This window comes from Mytilus californianus, unplaced genomic scaffold (assembly GCF_021869535.1).
Source record: "Mytilus californianus isolate M0D057914Y unplaced genomic scaffold, xbMytCali1.0.p SCAF_9, whole genome shotgun sequence".
NCBI classification, from domain to species: Eukaryota; Metazoa; Mollusca; class Bivalvia; order Mytilida; family Mytilidae; genus Mytilus; species Mytilus californianus.
In genome coordinates this window covers 15,336,437-15,360,526 of record NW_026262745.1, presented here as the reverse complement: position 1 = coordinate 15,360,526, position 24,090 = coordinate 15,336,437, and the positions used below count along the sequence as shown (strand labels likewise).

General features: G+C 31.2%; 1 protein-coding gene across 2 annotated transcripts in view; it reads right to left on the bottom strand.

The window, feature by feature from the left end:
* Positions 1 to 18,059: 18,059 nt before the first annotated feature.
* Positions 18,060 to 24,090, bottom strand: part of LOC127714851 (putative protocadherin beta-18) — a 39,652-nt gene continuing 33,621 nt past the window's right edge. For both annotated transcript variants that reach the window (XM_052220883.1, XM_052220882.1), the window contains 3 exons: positions 22,587 to 22,769; positions 19,951 to 20,071; positions 18,060 to 19,488 (listed from right to left, as the gene is read on the bottom strand). In XM_052220883.1, coding sequence (XP_052076843.1) covers positions 19,064 to 19,488; positions 19,951 to 20,071; positions 22,587 to 22,769 — 729 coding nt within the window. In that variant the 3' untranslated portion in view covers positions 18,060 to 19,063. The remainder of the gene's footprint in view (positions 19,489 to 19,950; positions 20,072 to 22,586; positions 22,770 to 24,090) is intronic.

The following is a 24,090-nucleotide window of genomic DNA, read 5'->3' as shown; positions in this document are numbered from 1 at the left end:
TTGTAATTGCATATCAAACTATAATTTAAACACAAGAAGGTCAATACTTCCATGTGCAATTGTTTCACCTTGAGAAAAAAAGTAACTTCATTCCAGAATTTTATATCCATAATAAGGGGACAAGCTGCAGTTGTGTGTATTTATCTCGTTCCATGATGCAGTAAATTAAATTCTTTCCTATAATTATACATTTTTAGTGACGATGCGTTGTGTTTTATTTGTGTTAATACCTGGTTAGTATATATTTATAAAAGTGAGAATGCAAGCGTAGTATTAAAATTCATTAATTTATCTCTTTTTCAAATTATAACTGCATGTGGATATAATGGAATTTCTGTGATGTGCATGATATTTCTGTAAAGTAATAACACTATGAACTATGTCGCTCGTTGTACTATCAACAGGTCAAATTTGTAGGTTTGCTCAGCATGTTTGTCCCTGCCTGTGTAAACATTAGAAAAAAATAGATTTTTAGATATAAAAAAAGGTATCAATTCTTTTATAGTTATTGTCATGAATTATATGTTTTTGTACATTCAAAAGAGCACACTGGTGAAACATAGACGATGGAAGGGAAACAACTCAATGTATTTTGTGGAAAATTTTAAGATGTGTGTTGTTTTCTGAATTGATTTATCTCCCTTGCAATATTACTTCTTTCAACAAATTATCGTAAAGGGATGCATTAAGTAAAAAGATATAAGAAATTGAAATGGTAACAAAAATGATTAGAAAAGATAACATGCAGTTTTAAAATATTGACAAAGTTCTCACCAAATTGTTTATAAGAAAGCAAATTATTCTCTGTCGTCGTATATTGTTGTTCAGTTCACTATGATTTGATTTTATTTAGGTAAACAGTTCTGAGGAAATTTTATTTTCAATATCTTTTTGTGCTTTGGGATTTTAGTATTTTTTCTTACCTTTATTTCATGGTGTTTTTTGTTTTTTGTTGCATGTTAACTTTGTTTTCTTGACTCTTTACTTTGTGTAGAACGTTTATTTTTGCTTTAATTCAATCTTCAAGAGAAAAAAACAAAAGTGTTCCTATAATTATCTCCTTGAAAATGAAATTATAATCATGTTTAAACAAACAAGATTAACCTTTATCTTTATTTTCAGATAAACGCAAGTTGAATTTAATGCATACGGTATCGCTTTCAAAATTATATAAGAAATTAATCGCAGAAGGGTTAACGGAGAATTTCTACTTGGATTCTTTAATCAGGTATAGTCAGAGTGCCGAAATGATAATAATGATAATACTCCTCTCCTAACAAAAAAATCAAATAAAAATCATCACTAAAATTTTTGTTGTTAGAGTATGAATCCAATTGCATTAATTTATCTGTACATAAAACATTTCACACTTTTACTTTTTACAATAATATTATTCATTATATTAATCATTACACTAGAAGTTTAAGAATCGTTCTATTGATGTTTCTTTTTTCCTCAATAGTCCTTCTTGTAAAGGTTGTATAATTATACTGTTGTCATTCAATTAGTGCATTCCTCCGCCTCATTTTAAGACTTATACCTAGAATTTTGACATAAGCGGTCATCTCAGTACCAGAATCTATGACAACCGAGACGATTTTACTTTTGAAATTATAAATTTCCCCAACCTTAGAAGCAATATATCAACTTCACCTGCATATAGGATATGCATATCCCAACTCATTCGGTATTCAAGACTGACTTGCAGCTGCTACTCAAACTTTACAAAACGTCACCAGTGCCTGAGAAGAAAGTTGATGAGCCAAGGTTATGTCAAATAACGTCACGTTCTTTTTCTAAAAAAGTTTATTGGAAGATACTAAGACCTTGTTGATGAATATTCCGTATCAACTTCACAAATAATACATGATGGTCTTGAAGTATAGATTCTATAGGTACTGACGTTGTTTATCGTTTTGATTATACGTGTTATAGTGTCCCCCTTTTTTTTTTTATATGTCCTTGTACATTTTTAACCTTTACTGTTTAGTCCATTGTGTAATATACTTTGGCGTGAGTCGGTACTTATACATCCCGCCATTGTGTTATTGTGCTATGGTTAATTTTGTATTCTTGTCTTTCATTTTTGCTTATGTACGTTGTCTACATGCCATTTTGTTTTTCTTTGTTGAAATAGTTATTTTTTTTTATAGTGATTAAGATTATTTCACAATGTTGACTGCTGTACCCCATTTTTTGACATTTTGACCTATTAAGTCTATTTGTTTTGCTTACACATTGTTGTCAATATAATGGAATTATATACGACTGTCATACAAATGAGAGGTTTAGCTAGCTACAAATGTATAAAACCGAGTTTAATCCAACATTTTCTACACAAAGAAATGCCTGTACCAAGTCAGGAATATGACAGTTGTTTTCCATTCGTTTGATGTGTTTGAGCTTTTGATTTTGCCATTTCATAAAGGACTTTCCGTTATGAATTTCCCTTGGAGTTCGATACTTTTGTTATTTTACTTCTTATATATATGTTTGAGATAAATTCGACAATCCATAGTTTGAAGCAAAACTAAGTTTAAATTTTATTTTGCTGAATTGGTATTTCATAAGATCTTGCATTGTCTTCGTGTACTGTTATATGATTTGCTGAATAAAAATCTTCTCCGAAGTACTATTATCATTGTGCAGGACGGCATGATTTTATATGAGGTTATAGTTTGACAAATAAGTTGGGTACTCGGAGTCAGTTCAAGGACTAAGGATAAATTGAAGATACTTTAGATTATTCTTTCACTTATAGAGTTTGTTATATACAATATAGAAAATAGAGAGTTTAGAATTTTTTCCTGGAGTTATTTTTATTTTACAGTCTTTTTTGGTCCTTTTGATCATAATTATACATCTAGATGAAAAATAGGAAAGATTGAGAAACTAGCTTATTGATACCATAAAAGGAGATATGTGTTATATGACATTGAGTGCAAGACGCAGGTACTAACAACAACAGATTGATGCTAGAAAGGGGATGTTAGTAGAACGTCAATGAGTGAGTGATTCTGCATGATATATATTACTAAGCCATAAAATTATGTAACTGTGCATGCTAAAGTTAAGGGGTGTAACTCCCTCAGTCGAGGTTTGCCATGGATGGTTTGAGCGCTACTGTTAGGTCTCCTTGACTTGCGAATTTCCGGAGATTAAATACAGTTTCAAAGTAATACAGTCGGATCTCTACTTAAAAAAAACATCAGAAAAACGAAAATCTTGAAATATAGCGAAACCTCAGAACACTACAAATCAATCCATGAAAACCTTCTTTAGCGGTATATATCACGCCAAACACTTACCATTATATTAAATACCTTAATCTTTCTTCACCTACAACAAATGTATTTCTTAATAAGAAAATAAGATGATGTGGATTTGTTGCCATTAAGACAGCATTGCACCAGAGACCAAATAACTTTACCCATTATGCCAGGAAAGCCTATCATGTGAAGTCCAAGGTTTTATTCCTGTGGATAGTGATGAATTCATACGTATAAAGATCTATAAAGTATTCGACATTGAATATACGAATGCATATAGAGATGACAAAAAAGAATTTGAAAAAAAAATATTAACAAGAAAACGACAAACGTGCATTTACGTATGTCTAAATTATTTGATCGACTGTATAGCGATGAGTATTTTAAAAGTAACAATTATAACTATATCATATAATAGTACGTAGACTTTATGTGTAGGAAAGAAAATATGTTTTTAAGAATGTCGATACATCAGTTTTCATTTCACTTAAAAAAAAAAAGGCGAATAAATGAATTTTATCTGATGGATGCCTAATACGAGATTATCGTTATCAGCAAATTCCTTCCTTCAAACCCGAAGGCCGAATGTGCGACCTACTTTAAAGTAATATGCAGTTATTAAAGTTCCGTAATGTGTTAGAGTTATCTCCCATACACTATACTTAGTGAAGATCAGATCATTCTCATTTTCAATTTGTATATTCTGTTTAATAATACATTTTATTTTTAGGTCCAATTTGGCACTCCAAATGCAGCTGCCGATATTAGAATCTAGAATACATGATAAGCAACGGTTTCAAATACATATATCATGCAGGTTATCATCCTTTTCTCCTTACTCATATTCCGAACTGTTTGCTGCTCGTCCTGTTTTGATGTAGTAGGATTTATCCCCGTTATTATTGTGTATGCTTTTATATTCTATAGATATGAATTTTGTTTTTTTTTGTAAAAGAGCTGTCAAACTTGTATTCCTATTAATATAAATTAGTTTTCAGTATAACTGCGAGTACACTTAGATCGGTTCTTTTTTGTCTTTTGTCTTTTTGTTAGGTTTTTTTTTTTGTGATTCGTGTCGAGCTGATGAGTCAAGCCCTTTCAAAGGATTTTATAGTTTCTTCTCATGTTATGCTGTTACACCACTAGGTAAGGAGGCCGGGGGTTGAGGCGCTCACAAACTTATGTTTAACTCCTCCACGTTATTTATGTGCCTGTCCCCAGTCAGGTGAAAGTAATGCAGTGGTTGGCGTTGGTTGATGTCTTCCATATTTGTTCATAGCTTATCTTTTTAGCATAAATCTGGTCGGTTGTTTTTTAGTTTGAATTGTTCACATTTTTTCATGTCAAGGCCTTTTATAGAAGACTATACGGTATGTGTTTTTCTCATTATTGAAGGCCGATAACATCTAGTAGTCTCAATGGCAATCATATACCACATCACGTCATTTTTATAAGTATCGTGTTACGGATTCAGACATGTATGTATATGTATGTATACACAATGTCGATGATAGCTCTAAATATTTCCGATGCCGATATTATAGGCAAAGTGTTTTTGGAATTAATCAGATGTGATTTGAGAGTTTTTATATGCCACATTGCTATTCTCCAGATCGAGATTAAATGGGGAGAGTTTTGTTTTACACACTGTATATTCATGTTCCTGTCCCAAATATGGAACCTCCTCAGTATAAAAATAATGAGATGGGGTATGATAATATTGCTAATAAAACAACTATGCACCAAAGTTAAAATGAAGTGGATATAAGCAATTATAGGCAACCTTACGGCCTTCAACAATGAGAAAAACCCATATACCCTATAGTCGGCTATAAAAAGCCCGATATGTAAAATATGAAACAATTCAATTGAGAAAACCAACGGCCTAATTTATAACAAAACAATTTACGAAAAACAAATATGGAAGACATGAACCAGCGACAACCACTGAACTACAGGCTCCTGACTTTGGACTCTGTAGTTGCCTTTCAAATTTATATGTTAATGATTTTTTGTCTCTTATGGAATTTTTTAAGGACGGAAAATCTTCGAAAAAGTCTTTTAAATGAGGAGGTGCGCTAAGGGCCAAATTTGAACTAGAAAAATTGAAGTCATGATTATAAAATCAGCTGGTTTTGTTGTAAATTTAATTGATAAAGATGTACACAGTTTCAACTGTGAACTCTTTGAATTATATGAATATTCGTGGAGATTTGAGGGTCGAAAAATTCTAATTTTGCTATCAAATATGACAAATTTGCACATTTTACACTTAATTGTGAGGAAAACATAGAAAACTTGCAAGAGCCAACGTCACAACTGCATATATTTATTGCGATTATCGCACTTTGTCCATACACAACTTTTCTATTTATGGCTATTTAATAAAAGCCATGAAAAGTTAAGGCCAACTGAGTGATAATTATGGCATGGTATTGGTTGCAAAAATTTGATATTTTTCATTTAAATGCAATATTTTTTTATTCAATTGGTATATTTCTTCATTTGAATGCAATATTTTTTTATTTGAATGGTATATTTTTTCATTTAAATGCAATATTTTTTATTCAAATGGTATAATATGTCATTCAAATGCAATGTTTTTTATTCAATTGGTATATTTCTTCATTTAAATGCAATATTTTTTATTTAAATGGTATAATTTGTCATTCAAATGCAATATTTTTTATTCAATTGGTATAGTAGTTTTTTTTATTTATATGCAATAATTGCATTTTGAGAAATTCTTTGACGTCTTAAAGTCAAATTTGCAACAACGTTTCTGATTGGTCGGTAGTTGTTTGGATTTCCCCATTTCTTTCTAAACATGAGTGACCAAGAATTAAAAAACGCGTCAGAATATCGCCCCTCTAACTAAATCTGGCGTTCGTGCGAGTCCTGCACTGGCTGTTAAAATCTTCTGGTCCTAACTATTATTTCTATTGCAAAATTTCGATGGTCAAAACGTTCGGACCACCACTTTTCAAAAACTTTCATTGTATATGGATCTATATGCAAGTATGTCGTTTTTTTAACTAGATTAGACACCGTTGATTTTCCCGTTGGAATGGTTTACACTTGGGAGCCCTTTATAGCTTGCTGTTCGGTGTGAGCCAAGGCTCCGTGTTGAAGACCGTACTTTGACCTATAATGGTTTACATTTACAAATTATGACTTGGAAGGAGAGTTGTCTCATTGGCACTCATACCACATCTTCTTATATCTATATACAACATAAACCAGACGTTTCTCATACTGTTTTCTTTTTTAATAAATCCTTTGCCGCGCGCTGTGTACTAATTGATACTTCAGTCTGGGAGAACAAGATTTATTCCAGTACTAGTTGTATTTAGCTTTGAGCAAACTTCCAGTAATTGTAAATACTCTTATGTCGGTGCGTTGTGTCTATTGTCTTAATGTTAGTTTTTTTTGTGTGTCTCATACCGATCTTTTGAGTTAATCTAATTGCAACTGATTAGTGCAGGTTCTTCTTTTATTGTACTGTTACACCACTGTCCCAGTTTCGGGATGGGTTGAGTGCCGCTCACAAACATGTTGTTGTACTGTTACACCACTGTCCCAGGTTAGGGGAGGATTGAGATCCCGCTTACATGTTTGACCCCGCCACATTCTGTATGTATGCATGTGCTTGTCCAAAGTCAGGAGCCTGTAATTCGGTGGTTGCCTTTTTTTTGCTGTGTTATACATATTTGTGTTTTGTTCATTTTTTTGTACATTAATTTGGCCGTTAGTTTTCTCGTTTGAATTGTTTTACATTTGTGATCTCGGGGCCTTTTATATAGCTGACTATGTGGTAGGCTTTGCTTATTGTCGAAGGCCGTACGGAGACTTATAGCTGTTGATTTCTGTTTAATTTGGTCTCTTGTGGAGAGTTGTCTCATTTGCAATCATACGGTACCACATCTTCGTTTTCATATCAACCCTGCACTATTCTTTATTTGCCTGTCCCAGGTCAGCCTGTTATTTAGTAGTTGTCGTTGGTTCATGTCTCGACCCGTAATATTTTGCAAATTGTTTTGTTATGTATAATTAGGCCGTTAGTTTTTTTCTTTTGAATTGTTCACACTTTTCATGTCGGACCGTTTATAGACGAATTTACAGTATCAGGTTTTTGTCATTGTTGAAGGCCTTACGATTGTGTATAATTGCTTACATCCACTTCATATTTGAACTCTGGTGGATAGTTGTCTTATTAGCAATCATATCCCATCTCTTCGTTTTTATATTATATGCCTGACTTCTAAACTCGTGTTTTCCTGAACAAGCATGAAATATTTGTCACTGGGCGTTAACAATTAGCAACAAAACAATCAATCAAATTAAACTGGTGTTAAATAAGAGGAAAACCATTTGATATTTATTTATTTGTTGGGTTGGGGGACAGAAGGATTTCATATATATGAGTATGGTTGCCTGGTACGAGCTGAAAAATAGGCACGATTAGCGACAGATTAAAATGAATGATAATACCCTCTCTTCCCTTCCCCATCCTTTATCTATAAATTTAAACTGACCACTACGGAATAGCCCAATAGTGTTGAAAGTAGCGTTAAACACCAATCAATCAAAATCCCTTACCTAGAATATCAAATAATCGTCCCTTAACTGTCATTGTCCGTGTAGTTCTTATATTTATTCAGCTTATCGTCCTACAGGGATGTCTTACTAAGGCTTTCATACCATAAAGTGTTTATAACATAGCTCACATTCTAATATATCTGAATTCATGAATTTATTAATGTTATTTAGACTAAAAGACGCCATGTTTGTTATGTGCCTCTGTCGTCTAAACAACCTATCAAAAAAGAAGAGGTGGAAGAGAGCCAGAAGATCTTCCCAATGCAAAAAAAAAATCAGAAATGGACTTCTTCTGGCTCACTACCGAAGAACAAAAAAACGCGCCCCATTAATATGTTTTAAAAACGCCTTGCCCCTACCCTTTTTCCCCAAAAATTGGCATTGTTAAATATATATACATATATATGATCATCATTAAAATGCTATTGTATTTTTATAAGACCTACTTTATTACATGATCTGGGACTAATGACATCTATCTATAAGTCCAAGCATACAGTAAATTATTATAATATGAATATGTTTCTTGTTTTAATAACCACATTTGATGCTATGCATGAGTCACCATTTATCAGGACAGGAATTGGGGTTACATAGAGAGAATAATGTGCAAAAAATGGATATGGGGCGGGACCAAACCTATAGATAACATAATAAAGAAATGATGAAATATAAAGAATGCGTCGATTGTTTTTTGGTTGCCAAATGTCCAGTAACAATATTTCACGCATGTTTAGCACAAATATAATAGAGATCAAAGGATAAAGAATAGAGTGAAATGGTAAAAACTAAAAGATATAGAATTATAGAAACTATCTTTTATCTGAATCCCCTCCACTCACACACACACACACACATTAACCATTACTGCAAATATCGCATATATACATCTCTATACAAATATCTTAATCATTAGAGATTTGTATCTAATTATATTATATACTGTGTCACAAAATAAACTTAGTATACCCCCCTCCCCCTCCCAATGCTTTTTTGAAAAGTAAATCGTTTAAAAGTCCTGAAGAAAAAATATGTTTTGAAATACGCACTGCATACTTATTTATGCAAAGACATAGGTATATTAATTATTGAACTACTGTGGGGCTTGAAAAACAAATTCCTATGTCATAGGACTATTGTTGTAACATGGGTTAGTAACTGGTTCCAATTTATCCCGAATTGTCTTTATTAAAGAATTAGTTCCGGAGTATCACAGCTTAGGTCTCTTCTTGTGGGTCTCTGGTTCTGCTGTCGTAATTAGGTGATTTTTTTTTCTACATGAAGCTAAAAAGATGGGGCTTAGTCCAAATAATTATAACGTTCTGGAAGGCTTTTACTCTTTTTTATGTTTGCCTTCCTGCAACGTCTCTGAGGATCAAGAAAAGAAAAAAATATATAGCATCAGAGAACGTCATGATTACATGTATCTGGACTAAGAGGGGGGCTAGCTATGCTTTAGCTGACAGGAGGAAAAGACGAAAATTACAAATGTTTTATAACATTCAATACAAACATGCTCCGGATTATCTATGTAATCTAGTTCCACCCAGTGTACAGAGCACAACTGTATATCCCTTGCGAAATGGCAATGATATTATTGTTCCCTTTTGTAGATTAATCTTTTATACCATCAACTATTAGACTATGGAATCATACCGATTTGTTCCTTCGAAAATCAGACTCTATCTCAAAATTTAAAATCCAATTAAAAAGGCTAAATACTATAAATAAAGATGTACCGAAGCACTATTCATATGGACCGAGGAAACTAAATATGATTCTAACACAATTCAGATGCTATTCATCTTTCTTGAACTATGACTTGTTTAGAGTCAATATAATTTCTGACCCATCTTGTTTTTGTAAATGCAACATTGAGACTGTACACCATTTCCTTTTCGACTGTTCTTTATATACACACCAGAGAGAAATTCTGATGAACAATCTAAGATGGCTCCCTGATGACCTTATATTAAATGTTAAGTTACTAACATCTGGTAATCCAAACCTTTCGTATGAACAAAACGTCAATATATTTAAACATGTATTCGAGTTTATTAAAAGGTCTGAGAGATTTCTTGTTATATGATACTAATAGTGTATTTGCGGTACATTCACGTCATCATCCTCATCATCATTACCAATTTTTCCGTTATTATTGTTTTATCTTTTTTTTTCAATAGATAGACTCTTATAGTATTGTATATTCTGAATTATTGCATGCTCACATTAATATTGTATTGTAATTTATTGTTATTCGGAGCGGACTTCATAAGTATGGTTTACTTGTGTCCAATCCATTTTACTTTGAGTAAATAAAATATGTTTAAACTAAACTAGCTATGCATTTTTTTTTTATTTCAATGTGTAGACTGTCGGGGAGTTTCTTCAGAAAGGGTTTTCATTGGAGGCGTTTTTGCCATGCACGCAGGCATCTGTTTCTATCCATAAACAGGTTGTGTGTCAAAATAATTATTATTCCTTGTCACTCGCATTTTTTGCTCGACCTGGCCATTATTGGCATTAACAGCCAGTGCACGAACTCGCACGAACGCCAAATTTAGTTAGAGGGCCGATATTCCGACGCGTTGTTTTAATTCTTGGTCACTCGTGTTTAGAAAGAAAGGGGGAAATCCAAACAATTACCGACCAATCAGAAACGTTGTTGCAAATTTGACCTTAAGACGTCAAAGAATTTCCCATAATGCAATTATTGCATATAATTAAAAAAACTACTATACCAATTGAATAAAAAATATTGCATTTGAATGACAAATTATACCATTTAAATAAAAAATATTGCATTTAAATGAAAAAATATACCATTCAAATAAAAAAAATATTGCATTTAAATGAAGAAATATACCAATTGAATAAAAAATATTGAATTTGTATGACAAATTATACCATTTGAATGACAAATTATACCATTTAAAAAAAAAATATTGCATTTAAATGAAAAAATATACCATTCAAATAAAAAAAATATTGCATTTAAATGAAGAAATATACCAATTGAATTAAAAATATTGCATTTAAATGACAAGTTATACCAATTGAATAAAAAATATTGCAATTGAATGACAAATTAAACCAATTAAATAAAAAATATTGCATTTGAATGACAAATTATACCATTTGAATGACAAATTATACCATTTGAATAAAAAATATTGCATTTAAATGAAAAAAATATACCATTCAAATAAAAAAATATTGCATTTAAATGAAGAAATATACCAATTAAATAAAAAAATATTGCATTTAAATGAAGAAATATACCAGTTAAATAAAAAATATTGCATTTAAATGAAAAATATCAAATTCTTGCAACCAATACCATGCCATAGATAATATCATGTAGACATTTTAATCCATCGTATATATTGCTTTGGTCCTAGTGATTTATTTCCAGCCAAAGGTTAGTTTTCCATAAAAAGGCTCTTTCAATTTACCATGTTTACCATGCAAATATCAGTTTTTTTATTGTTGGTTTGATTATAACAGAGACATATATTGTATTATATGTCTCTGATTATAATTAGAGGCGGTTTTTATTCACATATTTTTTCAGTGTCTGTTCTTAAAACAGTTTTAGTAGCGTTTGAATGCTAAAATATCACTTAGATTTGTTTATTAATAATAGACAATTTGTGTATGCTTAAGGTTAAAACAAATATCAGTACAGATTGTTTTTCTTTTCAGCTATAAATATTTGCGAATTTATCTCTTTTTTGTTGTTGATGGATGTAATATGAAATTATTTTTATCAACAATAGCTTTCACCAAAGAAGCCGGTATCTCTTTTCTCAGAAAGAAGACAGAATTTACTACCAAATCAAAGAGTATAGAAATAAGATGTGGTATGATTGCCAATGAGACAATTCTCCACAAGAGACCAAATGACACAGAAATTAACAACTATAGTTCACCGTACGGCCTTCAACAATGAGCAAAACCCATACTGTATAGTCAGGTATAAAAGGCCCCGAAATGACAAACGCAAAACAATTCAAACGAGAAAACTAAAGGCCTAATTTAAGTACACAATAATGAACAAAAAACAAATATGATACACAGCAACAAACGACAACGACTGAATTTCAGGCGAGTTCAGAGCTACAAAACAATTTAGAGTTACCCCCCATGCACCGTACTGGATAACATCGTCATAATATCATAGATTAAAAAATCAATTCGTTTAATCAATTAACTATAGCTTCAGTACCAACTTTGCACTTCAACGGACAGTTGCAATCATTACATTATACAAGGTTCTTTGCTGATTCAGACAGATTTCCGTGTACAAAATGCCAAACTATTAATCGTCCCGATACTAGTATAATAGAGTGCAGTGTTTTTTTTTTCTGAACTGAAGATATTTTTGTTCAGCATACTCCTATGTACTGTGCGACTTTTAGCATTTCAGTGATTGTGATTTATACGTTCATTTGCTAGTCTCGAATCAGGAATATTTTCAGTTTTTTTTAATCTTTATATATCTTAATGTTTTTTTTCTCTTTGTGGACTTTGTATTGATGAAAAATCGTTGATAGTCTCTGTTAAATTTATTCACGACTTTTCTAGACTCTAGAACATTTAGAGCTTGGCATATTATGTGAACACCTACCCATTGTCATATGACCGTATTCTACCGATAATATAACTTTAAGTTTTTATTTGTTGTTGGGATCCTGTCTTATTCGCATAATACCTCACATTTCCTTAAAGTCATATTGATGAACATTTTCCCCAGGTAATAATTCACTTCTAGCATGAATGAGCAGAGTTAGTCAAAACCTTGAACTGAAAGGGTTTCTGTTATTCAACAATATGATCAATGTAGTTGTCCCTGGTGGAGCTGGATCTGCCTCCCATCCGGAGCACCTGAGTTCTCCAACACTTTTGTAGGGGTTGGTGTAACTTTCTGAGTAGTATTTTCTTATTGTCGTTTGTTTTTGTTTTTCTTTTCTCGTCGTTTTTCCTTTTTGGCGATGGTGTTGTCTGTTTTATTGCACTTATGATTTTTTATTGCCTCCTTTTTGTTTCTTTTTTTCCCTTTTTTTTTATATGTACTGCTTCTGATAATTTGCAAATATATATTGCATAAAGAAAAAGAAAAAAAGAAATCACTCAGTATTATCAGAGATATATAATATGTCTCTGGTATAAAATAGCCCTTCTAAGAAGAAAATTGTGACTTGATAAGCACTGATTTGAATTTTCGTTGTTTTTTTTTCATTATAGTTATGCATGGCTTGAGCATGTAAACCATTTTTTTTTTATTACGCAGTCCTGTATTTCTGTTGCTATGTAGTTATTTTCATACGAGTTATACTTTCTGTATATGCCTGTAAGCTATGCTATAAAGATGTCTGACTGTGTGAAAACATGCTGTTTTGCAGGTTCGGTGAATTGAATGGTGTTTCTAGTGTAGATTTCCTCATACTCCTTGGTCAGTATTTCGGTATCGATTTCCTCATACTCCTTGGTCAGTATTTCGTTACAGTCTCTATATGCTTTTTATCTTAACAATGTTCATTTTTTTTTTTTTTTTAAGTCGGGCTTTCAAAGGGCTTATGAGCTACCGTTTCTATGATTTGTTTTTTTATTGTAGCCGTTTTGGATTGGATTTTGATAAGTGTGCGTATAAATCAAATTCAAGTCAGCTATCTTTTTCAATTATGTATCTATTACCGTATATTCCTATAATGATCTTTTTATAAACACGGGCCAAGTTTGTGTTACACGCAAACAAAACTGAAATAAAATTATTACTTAAGATTTAAAATCGAAAACACGGATTAATATTTAGTATCGAAAGGCTCTTAACCCAGAACAAAGTTTAAACAATGACCAACACACCAATTAGTGAAAGCCAAGGCGGTATAATCTTGACTCCATGGGGAAACGCTTACAAATCTTTTTCTTAAGTAGGGATTTTTACTTTTAGTCCGAATATCGCATGATTTAATCTGACCCAAATTGAATTTCAAATCAACAAATAGAATAAAACCTGAAAATATAAACATAGATAATTGGATAAGATATATGACTTTTTAAAAGTTTGTTGGGTGTTTTTTATTTACTGTTGTGGACGCATAGTTATGTCAATTCCGTGTTCAAAATAGTCAGTCGCAAAAAGATAAACACTAGCAACTTACGTCAGATCAAGACTTGTATTTTATAATATACGATCGGTTGCTACGAGAATCAGTTGTCCAACCTGAATTTTTGGTGAAAAACTTGTTGAGGAATATTTTGAAAATTAGTAATGATATTGAGTTTAGTTATTTATTACATACTGGAATAAGCATATTCTGGGTACACATGCACTTAGTGCGACCCTCATATTAATGAAACATGCTGACCAGTACATATATAAGGCAGAACAACGAATTTTCACCGCTTCGGTATGAAGTATATTTAGTAGATGGCTTTTAGTTATTTGTGTCGTTTGGTTGCTGTCTCATTTACCTATACCCTTAATTCACATTTATTAAAATAGATGTAGATACCTTCCAAAAAGTTAAATTATTGGATTTATCTAAATGTATCGGAGCTGAACTTACAATAATATTCCTAGAATTCTCATTTATTGTGTGTTACTTTGGAATTTTGATTCCACTGTAAAATATCAGAAAACTCAGTCACATTTTAGAGGACTTGAACTTGTATGGTAAATTTTGGACAATAAGACCAAAGTGAGATTATTTACAAAACATTTACATAGTAATATTACTTGTTTGTTTGTGTATTTGAATTAAAAGAAAATATAAATCTAACAGATTATTTAGATGCTTATTCTGTAGTATTTAACTTCGTATGCTTGTGGATTGTTATTGTTCGTTTGTAATATCCACAACCCCCTAAAGAGAGTGATTAGAAATTGTAATGTATGTGTCTGTTCGTCTGTAGGTCTATATAGATATTTGAAGGTATACGTACCAATAAAGTTACACTACAAATGTATATGTCCCTTCAGGTTGCAGTGCTATGTGTACTTATAGTTATCCTCCAATACAGAAATAATTAGAGGGGGGGGGGGGGGGTTAAAATAACACACTAAATCGTACGATTTTAACTGAAAACAAATGGATATTTTTAACAACAATTATTTACTAAGCATTCTAAAGTAGAGAACATTAAAGGTTATCATCTTTTGATTTAAACATTCGCTCCGGTACAGTATGAATAATGTTTGGTCCTCGTGCTGAAGAATGGCGACCAGATCAAATTTCAAAGGCCAAAATATGACAACGGCAAATCTTTAGATGATGAATACTAAGTCTATCTCCTCATGTGGTGTCATGCTCCGTCAATATCAATTTCTCTCTAATGTAAGTGTCTTTGCTCTTATATTTACATTTTTTGTAATATTTATCCGGCATTTTTCAATAATTATGGTATTAATCAATATTTAATGGTTAAAGTGAAATTTAAATACATGTAATTTTGATAGATATTGTCCAGAATGATAAAATGGGCCGTCATATTCCGGTGATTAGGACATAACTTAACCTTATGAATATTAACCTTGAATGTTGAAATTGTTAGTCTAGTTTTATACATATTCGTTTCTTTGGAAGTTCGTAGTGCTTTAAATTCAGACGAAACGTGCGTGCAATTGGCGAAAAACAAGAAGAAAATTAACCAGTGAAAAGTTGTTATAACTGAGATAATCGAATGTCCTTTGGATATTTTAAACTTTTGCTGGAATAGCCATTACAAGAACATAAGAAAAGATATTATTTGTTTGAAAAAGACACATCAAAGCATCTTAATCACACTTTGGTAATTATATAACATACTGAAGCTGAGGTACTAAGCATGCAATGTAACTCATACTGAAGCTAAAGTACTAAGCATGCAATGTAATTGGCTTTTAACCAATTTGTGATGACGACCGTAGAACTAGAACTTTTCCTCTTAACCTTGTTAGGGCAGTATTTCAGTTGAGACTTCTTTCTTATTCAGTGTGAAATAGTCAGTATGATACAACATTATGTCACCCCGAAGATCTACACTGATGATGTATTTTTTTGTGGTAGAGGTGAGCAGCTGAGATATTGAGCACCCCACCCTCTTCATATAATTTGAATAACAAAACTACATACACTTTCATACTTTTTATATACCTATACAGCTATCATGCTTACGCATTTTCATGGAAAGATTAAAAATATAAATTTGACAAATATCTCATGCGATTCAATTGCGTCTGTGAAAAAAAAATCGACATCTGATTAGTTTCAGATACTTTTAAATCAATCAGCAACCCTGTCATATATTTCATCTTAATTTCTCGTCCTAATCATATATCACGAAGCTGGAAATGATAACATATTCAAGTCAAATCTTTAAAATCCTAATGAATAAATTGAATCATACATTTTTAAAGATGATTTCAATGAATGATTTGATTTGATTTTGATTTTTGTTGTTTTAACGCTACTTTTAAGCACCGCTTTTGGGCTATTTCGTGGCGGCCAGTTTTTATTGGTGGAGGAAGCCGGAGTGCCCGGAGAAAACCACCGACCTTCGATAGGAAAACTGACAATCCTAGTCAATTAAGATTGGAGTCGAGCGGGGTTCGAACTCACAACCTCAGTGTTGACTGGCTAGTGATTACAGTAGTAACTACTTAGACCACCGTGGCCCCATTTCAATGAATGGACAGGGTCATATAAGAAGTGAATGTGACAAGGATTTTTAGATTTTGCACAAAATTACCATGCAGTTGTTGACCTTGGGGGTCCCTCAATTCTGTATTGTTTATGGTAAGGTTAATTTAAAGGGAATCACTTATGTTTTCCTTGATTTTTAAAGCCATAATTTCTATTCTTTACAGTTTAGCACCCCATCATTCTATATTATTCATTTTCTTGGCTTATTTTTCTCTATCCTTTATTTTTTTGCCCACTATTCTGCACTTTTTGTCTATTAATCTGTAAACCCCATCCAGACCCTCATAAATGGCACAGGGTTTGTTTGTCAAGTTAAAAAAGTTAACAAGCTATTATCTTAAAACTTGCTAAACAATTGTTCATGTTCATATATGAAGATTTCAAATTAAGAAGTAATTTGATTTTCCTTATTTTTCACAATTTGACGAAGTTGAAAAAGCGAGACTTCGGCCTGTTGTTTCAAACAGGGTAGCTTCAACAGTGAATTAGTTTGTGATAAGGTCAATTTATGAAGAACCACCAGTGGTAGGTCAATGATATATGGGATGCCGTTGTATTTGCATTGGCATATTTCATTTCAATGTAGATTATTTGGCCCCACACCCTCAGTCATGGTCTATTGACTTTGAAACTTTCGCTTAGTTTACATGTACAAATTTGTGATTAAGTCACTTTAAGGGGAACCATTAGTGATAGGTCAATGATATTTGGTATGCAGATGTGTTAGCATTGGCACATCTCATTTCCATGGGGATTATTTGGCTCTGTCACCTCAGTCATGGTCTTTTGACTTTGAAACTTTTGCCTACTTAACATGTATTTGGTATTTGGTATGCAGTTTTAAAATCATTAGTATTTCTCATTTCCATGGAGGTTATTTGGTCCTGCACCTTCAGTCATGGTTCTTTGGTTTTGAACCTTTTGTATAGTTAACATGTTTAAATATTGTCATTTTAATTTCAGCATTTGCATCATATGATCAAAATAACCTAAAGGGGAGCCATAACTCTGCCAACAATTTATTTCATGAGTTGTTGAACAATTTTCCATTAAGGGTATATGTTTTTTAAGAATGAATACACACTATAACATCATATATCTTTTCTTGATGGGCATTAATGTATTTAACAGTCATAGAGTTATTATGTATAACTGAAAAAATCTTATGTATTTTTTTTTAATTTTGTATCCAAGTGCTGTGTAAGGGGCATACTTAAGTCTGGTTTTTCCTTTAACAGGTATGACATGGTCACCTTCATTAGCTCACACATTTAATTGTCTAAAATTTGTGAAATTGACCATCTAGATAACTTTTGGTTATTTGTGTCATTGGGTTGCTGTCACATTGATGTATACACACATTTCCTTTTATTCAAATTTTGATCAAATGCAAAATGTGGGAACAGGAACATATATTATCAGATTTAGTGAACACTGTATGAAACAGAATGCCATTTTCTTCATGACCAATAACTCATTGACAAGCATTTGTAAAAAAATCAAATTCTATAGGGTATATAAAATATTTATTCATTAACAATATCAATAACATTCTTTTTAAATGCAACAGTAAAAGCAAGGTATCAAAAATAATAACAACTTTTAGCTTAGTACAACTTGACTGTACAATATGTCTGTATATGCTGTATGTCTCACTTTGATGAAAATATCCTCATTTATTGCCTATTGATTGGTCATATTCTTTATTTTTAAGATCATTTAGAAAAGCAAAAGAGTAGCAGTAATTTCTAAGGTAATTAGAAATAGGTTTTATAGAAATATATACAGTAACACAGGTTTTTTTTAAAGGGAGATACTCAAAACAATCTGAGATGCATTTGAACATTCATAAGAATTTAATTAGTGCATAAACAAATTCATTTTAAATATATTTATAAATATATATATAATGCCTCATTGTCCTGTAAATGATGGGCTATGTTACAACCACCCATCCCCAAAAAGGAAAATAAAAATGACCTTTGACTGCAACATTTATTCGATTATCTACCTTGTTTGAATATGAATATTGGACCCAAAATGGTTAAAATCTTTCTTGGTTGCAATGATTGTCAGACATGCCGATTCATGTATACCGAGAAAAAAGTACTTTATTTGTAGACTTAATAGCAATTACATTTCATCTTTTTTGTACTTTTTTTTAAAAGATTGTATTGAAAAAAAAACTACCCAAATTATTAGGTCTAAATTTCAAACAGTTTTTTATATTCTATTTTCCAGACATGAGGAATTAGCTTTTCAGGAAGCTCAAGTTTAAGCCAAATACATTTACCATTTCTTTCAATGAAATGATAATTTGATACATAACAACAAAATAATATATGAAATTACTATAACTTCATAGCAATTAATATATATAATACTTCAGTCTTCATATATATAAAATAACAGCACTTTATAAAATTATTTTTGAACAGTTAAGTCAATTTGCGAAATGAGTATAAAAATGACTAGAGGAGCACCACAATGTCCAATCAAAATCATCCATTAAACAATCACATCTTGGATTTTATCAAACTTCACTTCTGTAGGAAAATCGTCAGCGTCAATTGTGTAGCTTCCAGATGTGGTTGTATTATCATCATCATCATAACCCGTGTTTACACTGTCCATCGTTTCATCTAAATATGGTCGCTGATGCAATCCCTTTTGAAAATGTCCGTATGAAATGTGATCTCTTCCTGTGTATGGGATATGACGATTTTGATGATGTGGATTAATGTTTTCATAAAATGGATGATTCGGTGGATCTCGTGGACTACTGATGTTTGTCTGTTTATGTGGGTTCGATGGCCCCAGTTTATTTAGAGTGTATGAAATATGAGATGGATTTGATATATTTTGTTTGTGAGGAGGAGTTCCTCTCCTGCCTTGCTGGCCTGTTTGGTTGAGTAAATATTTTCTGAAGTCTTCTGGAAAATAAAGAAAATATAACATGAACATTTATAAGTCTGAAGTTGAAAACCCTTATTGACAACTTTTACTCTAAAAATATTAATCATAAAATATTTTGTTAAATCTAATTTTTCACTTGCTTTGTATTTTCTTTTTCACTTTGTTGTATTTTTTCTTCCTCTTTACGTTGTTGTAATTTCTTCCTTTTTTTCATTGTTGTAATTTTCTTCCTTTTTTTCAGTTGTGATTTTTCTTCTTTTTTTCACTGTTGTAATTTTTTCCATTAAGTATGAATAACCACATTAAATGTGTCTTAAGTGGATAAAAACAGATTAGCAATGACATATCTCATCAAAGTGCAGTAAGATTTGGTTGCTTATGTTCTAAGCAAGACCATTTTGTCACACATCTTTATATTAAAAATTCTATCACTGTTAATTTTAATAAAAAGCTTCTTTTAAAAACACTTCTGTCTTTACCTGACTGGTGTGATTTAGACATATTATGATGGTCATCATCTAGGCTTCCCCGGCCACTATCACTAGGAATTGTCTCCCCTGATGTGTCACTATGATTATCTCCAGGTCTCCTGACTGGATGCTGAAATAGAAAAGAAATATTTTTATAAACTAGCTGACAGCCTGATATTCACAAAACTTCGAAATTGTTGACAAATTTGCTAAGAAATTCGAAATTGGTTTTAACTGTACATGTACAGTATAAAATATAACAACTCTGGAAAAATTGTTATGAGAGACCATAAATTAAAAGTCAGACTAAAGCTCAGATCTTTGAATTGCTGAAGTTTTTTTATCACATAGACAGATTTTTTTTTCAAATAACCTTTACCAGTAGTTTTTTTTTTTTTTTTTAAAGTATTTCAGATTTCACAGACAAATGACCATTTCATGAAACCAGTCATGAGCTGCTGGTTATGAAAAATCCATAAATATTTTATTTGTTGATGCTTGCATGAATATATGAATTAATTCTTATAAAACTGACCACATAAAATTATTAATGTGTAATTTATGAGAAAATGTAAAATATATGTTGTGCCCAAGAATAAATTCACCCAGATGTACATCAATTTATTCACAATTAATTGTCAATCTTTGAGATATGGCGGAAAAAATATTTTTCAACCTGTCAAATTTCTCACTGTTTAATGGATATTAGACTTTTTATATTCCACTAATATTCAATTTTCTTTCATTTTAGACCACTACTTTCGATATTATCTTCCCTATAAATAAGATTTATCAATTTTTTCCACACCATATAGTATCATTGTAAACATAGCCCTTTTGTTAACTGTTTATAAAGTTAAATCCAAAATATTTCCATAGATAAAAAAATCTTTTAGGTTCTAGGAAGTGACCGTCCATAACTCCGTTCTACAATCTTTCGTAAACAGTTTGATCAAAGTTTTGATTAGTACTGATAATCCTTAACTTGTCATTGTGTGCTGTTTTAATTGGCAATGGATTCAAACAATCAGTATTTATCCGTTTTTCCAGTTCAAAAATTATTTAAAGTTGTTTCCAAAATCAAACAATCCAATATCTTTACCTCTTAGACAAGTGTAAAACTGTTTATTCATGCCCGTATTTGCCACTTAACAAAATCACATGGCATGAAATTAATTCATGAAGATCTTTTGTTTCTGAATCAAATTTAAATCTTTATTATACTTTTTGTTTGTCTTTGTTGATACATTTTCAAATGTATTTAAGTTACATAAAATCTGTAACAGTTTCAAAATGAAGGCTTTATTTCTGTTTGAAAGAAAACTCATTTTACTCACACCTGCTTAAACTTGGATAATTTAATCTTAAAATAATAATATTCTATATTTGAATTGATAAATCAAGCATTATACTTATAAACATAACTTTCCAATGACCTTATAAAATCAGGTCATTACATTATCACACATTTATTCATCTAATCTTTGCCTATAGCTCCTATATTTTTTCCTACACAAAGAAAAAAACTAATTGAATTAGAAGTATTATTATCATAGAAGAAACATTTCTTTTTCTGTAATGACACACAGATAATGTGTAATTTTTTGTTTATCTAAATCATACAAAGGATATTCACTTTTTCAGAAACATTTCATATTCTATTTTTAAATCATTGACAATACCAAAATAATTGAATATTTCCTGAAATATTTTTGCAGACTATTTTAAAATTTAAATAATGCTTCAGAAAAGAATAAGAAAGAATGACCTAAAATTGATATGAACCCTACTGGCAATACCCATTGTCATGCTTCAATGTATCTTAACTAATTTTTTTCAACATAGAGATGGAAATTGAATATCTAATCTCCGAGTCTCTGAGTACAATGGATACTCTGCATATCCATTTGATCACAAAATTTCTAAATAAATGTCTTCACATGATATATGTCTAAAAAATTTAATATAAATCCAAATAAACTAATCTTCCTTTTATTCAAAATATATAGGTAAATTCATATTTCAAAAGAAATTTGGGTCTGAAGATTCCCCTGATAGCACATTATCATGTATTTATCCGCCCAAAAAATTCATTTCATGGAAAAATTGATCTGTTAGAATGTATTGTGATCGAAGCATAGTAAGGTTAAGTTAAGGGCATTTGAAAATAATGGTTATTTGATTTTCATTTCAATAAATTCTTTCGTAAAATACTGAACAGTTTAAAATATTGAAAGTGCAAATAATTCTGGAAAAAATACTGAAAGTCAAGGTATAATTGATATTAAATTCTTAAAAAAAGTCTATCTTTGGTTTTATAAACTAACAGCTATAAAAGATATAAAAGACTTCACTACCACTGCCCTTCAAGTTTTACCTAGATTGATACTTACAACTTTTGACATTGAGTTTGAAGTGTCTTGTAGAGCAGTTAAAATTACTACTTAGAATTTACAGGAATTTTTTTTTTTTCTCAAACAGAGGAAACATTTTTTAAATTGTTGTTTGAAGGATATTGTCCCAAACTCAATTCTCAATTGCATATGAGGAGAAGCACAGATTGGGGACTTTCATACACATGTATGGTCCATATACCCAAGTTCTGCTCCTAAAATAATTCTGTTTTGAAAAAGGTAAAATTTTACCTCTGGATGCTGATTGGTCCATGGTTTGTCATGTGATTGTGCAAACTGTTGGTGTAATCTGATGGAAGCAAGGCGTGTCAGTTCTGATTGTCTCACGTCACTGTTTGGAGAAATTGGTCTTGAATATCCCCCAATTTTGTCTCGGCTCTCATCATGGCTTATGTCTGCTACAGATTGAGGTCTCTACAAACAAAATAAAGAAATTGTTAATTTGGAATTTTTCTTTTGGGAAAATACAATGAATGCACACTCCTTCTTATGTCCTGGTTATACCAACCAGTTGGATGATTTAAACACACAAATTTCAATTTTCTGTGGCTTTAAAATCTCAGCACTCTCAAAACTTGATTTGATTACCGCATAAGCAAGACATGTGTAAATCAACTGTAGTAAACATTACTGAATGAAGCTGTTTCATTTGAGCAACTACGATATCATTACCTAATACATTATAACATAGGAATAAAAGGAGATGAGGTGTAAACATCAACTAGACAGCAGTCCTTCTATCAACAAAAAATGATGACATCTTATAGCTCTTTCTAAAATCTAATTTGAACTGATTAGGGCAAGAAAAATGGTGAAAACATCAATGGCATATATACTGTATTTCTGATTAATTTAGTTTTTGTAAGAATGCATTTCGACATATAAAAACTACTTTATTTTCACCTTTAGAATGAATTAAACATATACAATAGTGACAAAATATGTCAATAAAATGAAGTCACAAGAAAGTTGGTTAACACCTAATTGGTTTGTGTTGTAATTCTTATTAAATATAATTGGTTGTAGTATTTGTAAGGAAACTGCTAATTTGCTATAAATAAGAATTTCTATATTACATTTTAAAATAAACTTAGGAACTGATATCCCATCAAACTGCAATTACTCAACCCATTGTCGCCATATCAAATACAATAGAATGGAACGATTGAAGTAGAATGAGATTCTCAACAACCATCAGTTTTCCCCAAATACAATATAATTATATAATGTCCAATACATCAAAATGACAATTTTTCCTTTATTTTTCACAAGAATCGATATTTTCCATCAATTATCTACCTAATACACCTGAATATTAAATATGACTCAATATTCAGTGACTTGTAATCTAATCGTCTGCTGGCTGAATATATAACTAGGAGACAAACTAAGATTGTCTCTAAGGACAGAATTGCTATCTTCTACTGTAAATCGTGATTTCAGACTGTCAGATTATATTCCATTGCACATAACTGGAGATTAAGATAAACAATAAAATTTTACTCTATTTACAAGAGATCTAAATTGCAGTGCCCTTTTAAAAAATCATTATTTATTATTCAGAAATTTAAATAAATTAACTTATTTCTAAATATTAAGAAGAAATCAAATTTGACATGGCTGAATATTTATATACATGTACATTTATACAGGCAGTGCTTATTCAGATTAGAGAAATTCTAATCTTTGCTCCTTTCTGTTAAAAAGTGAATCATTAAAAATCCCAATTAAATGT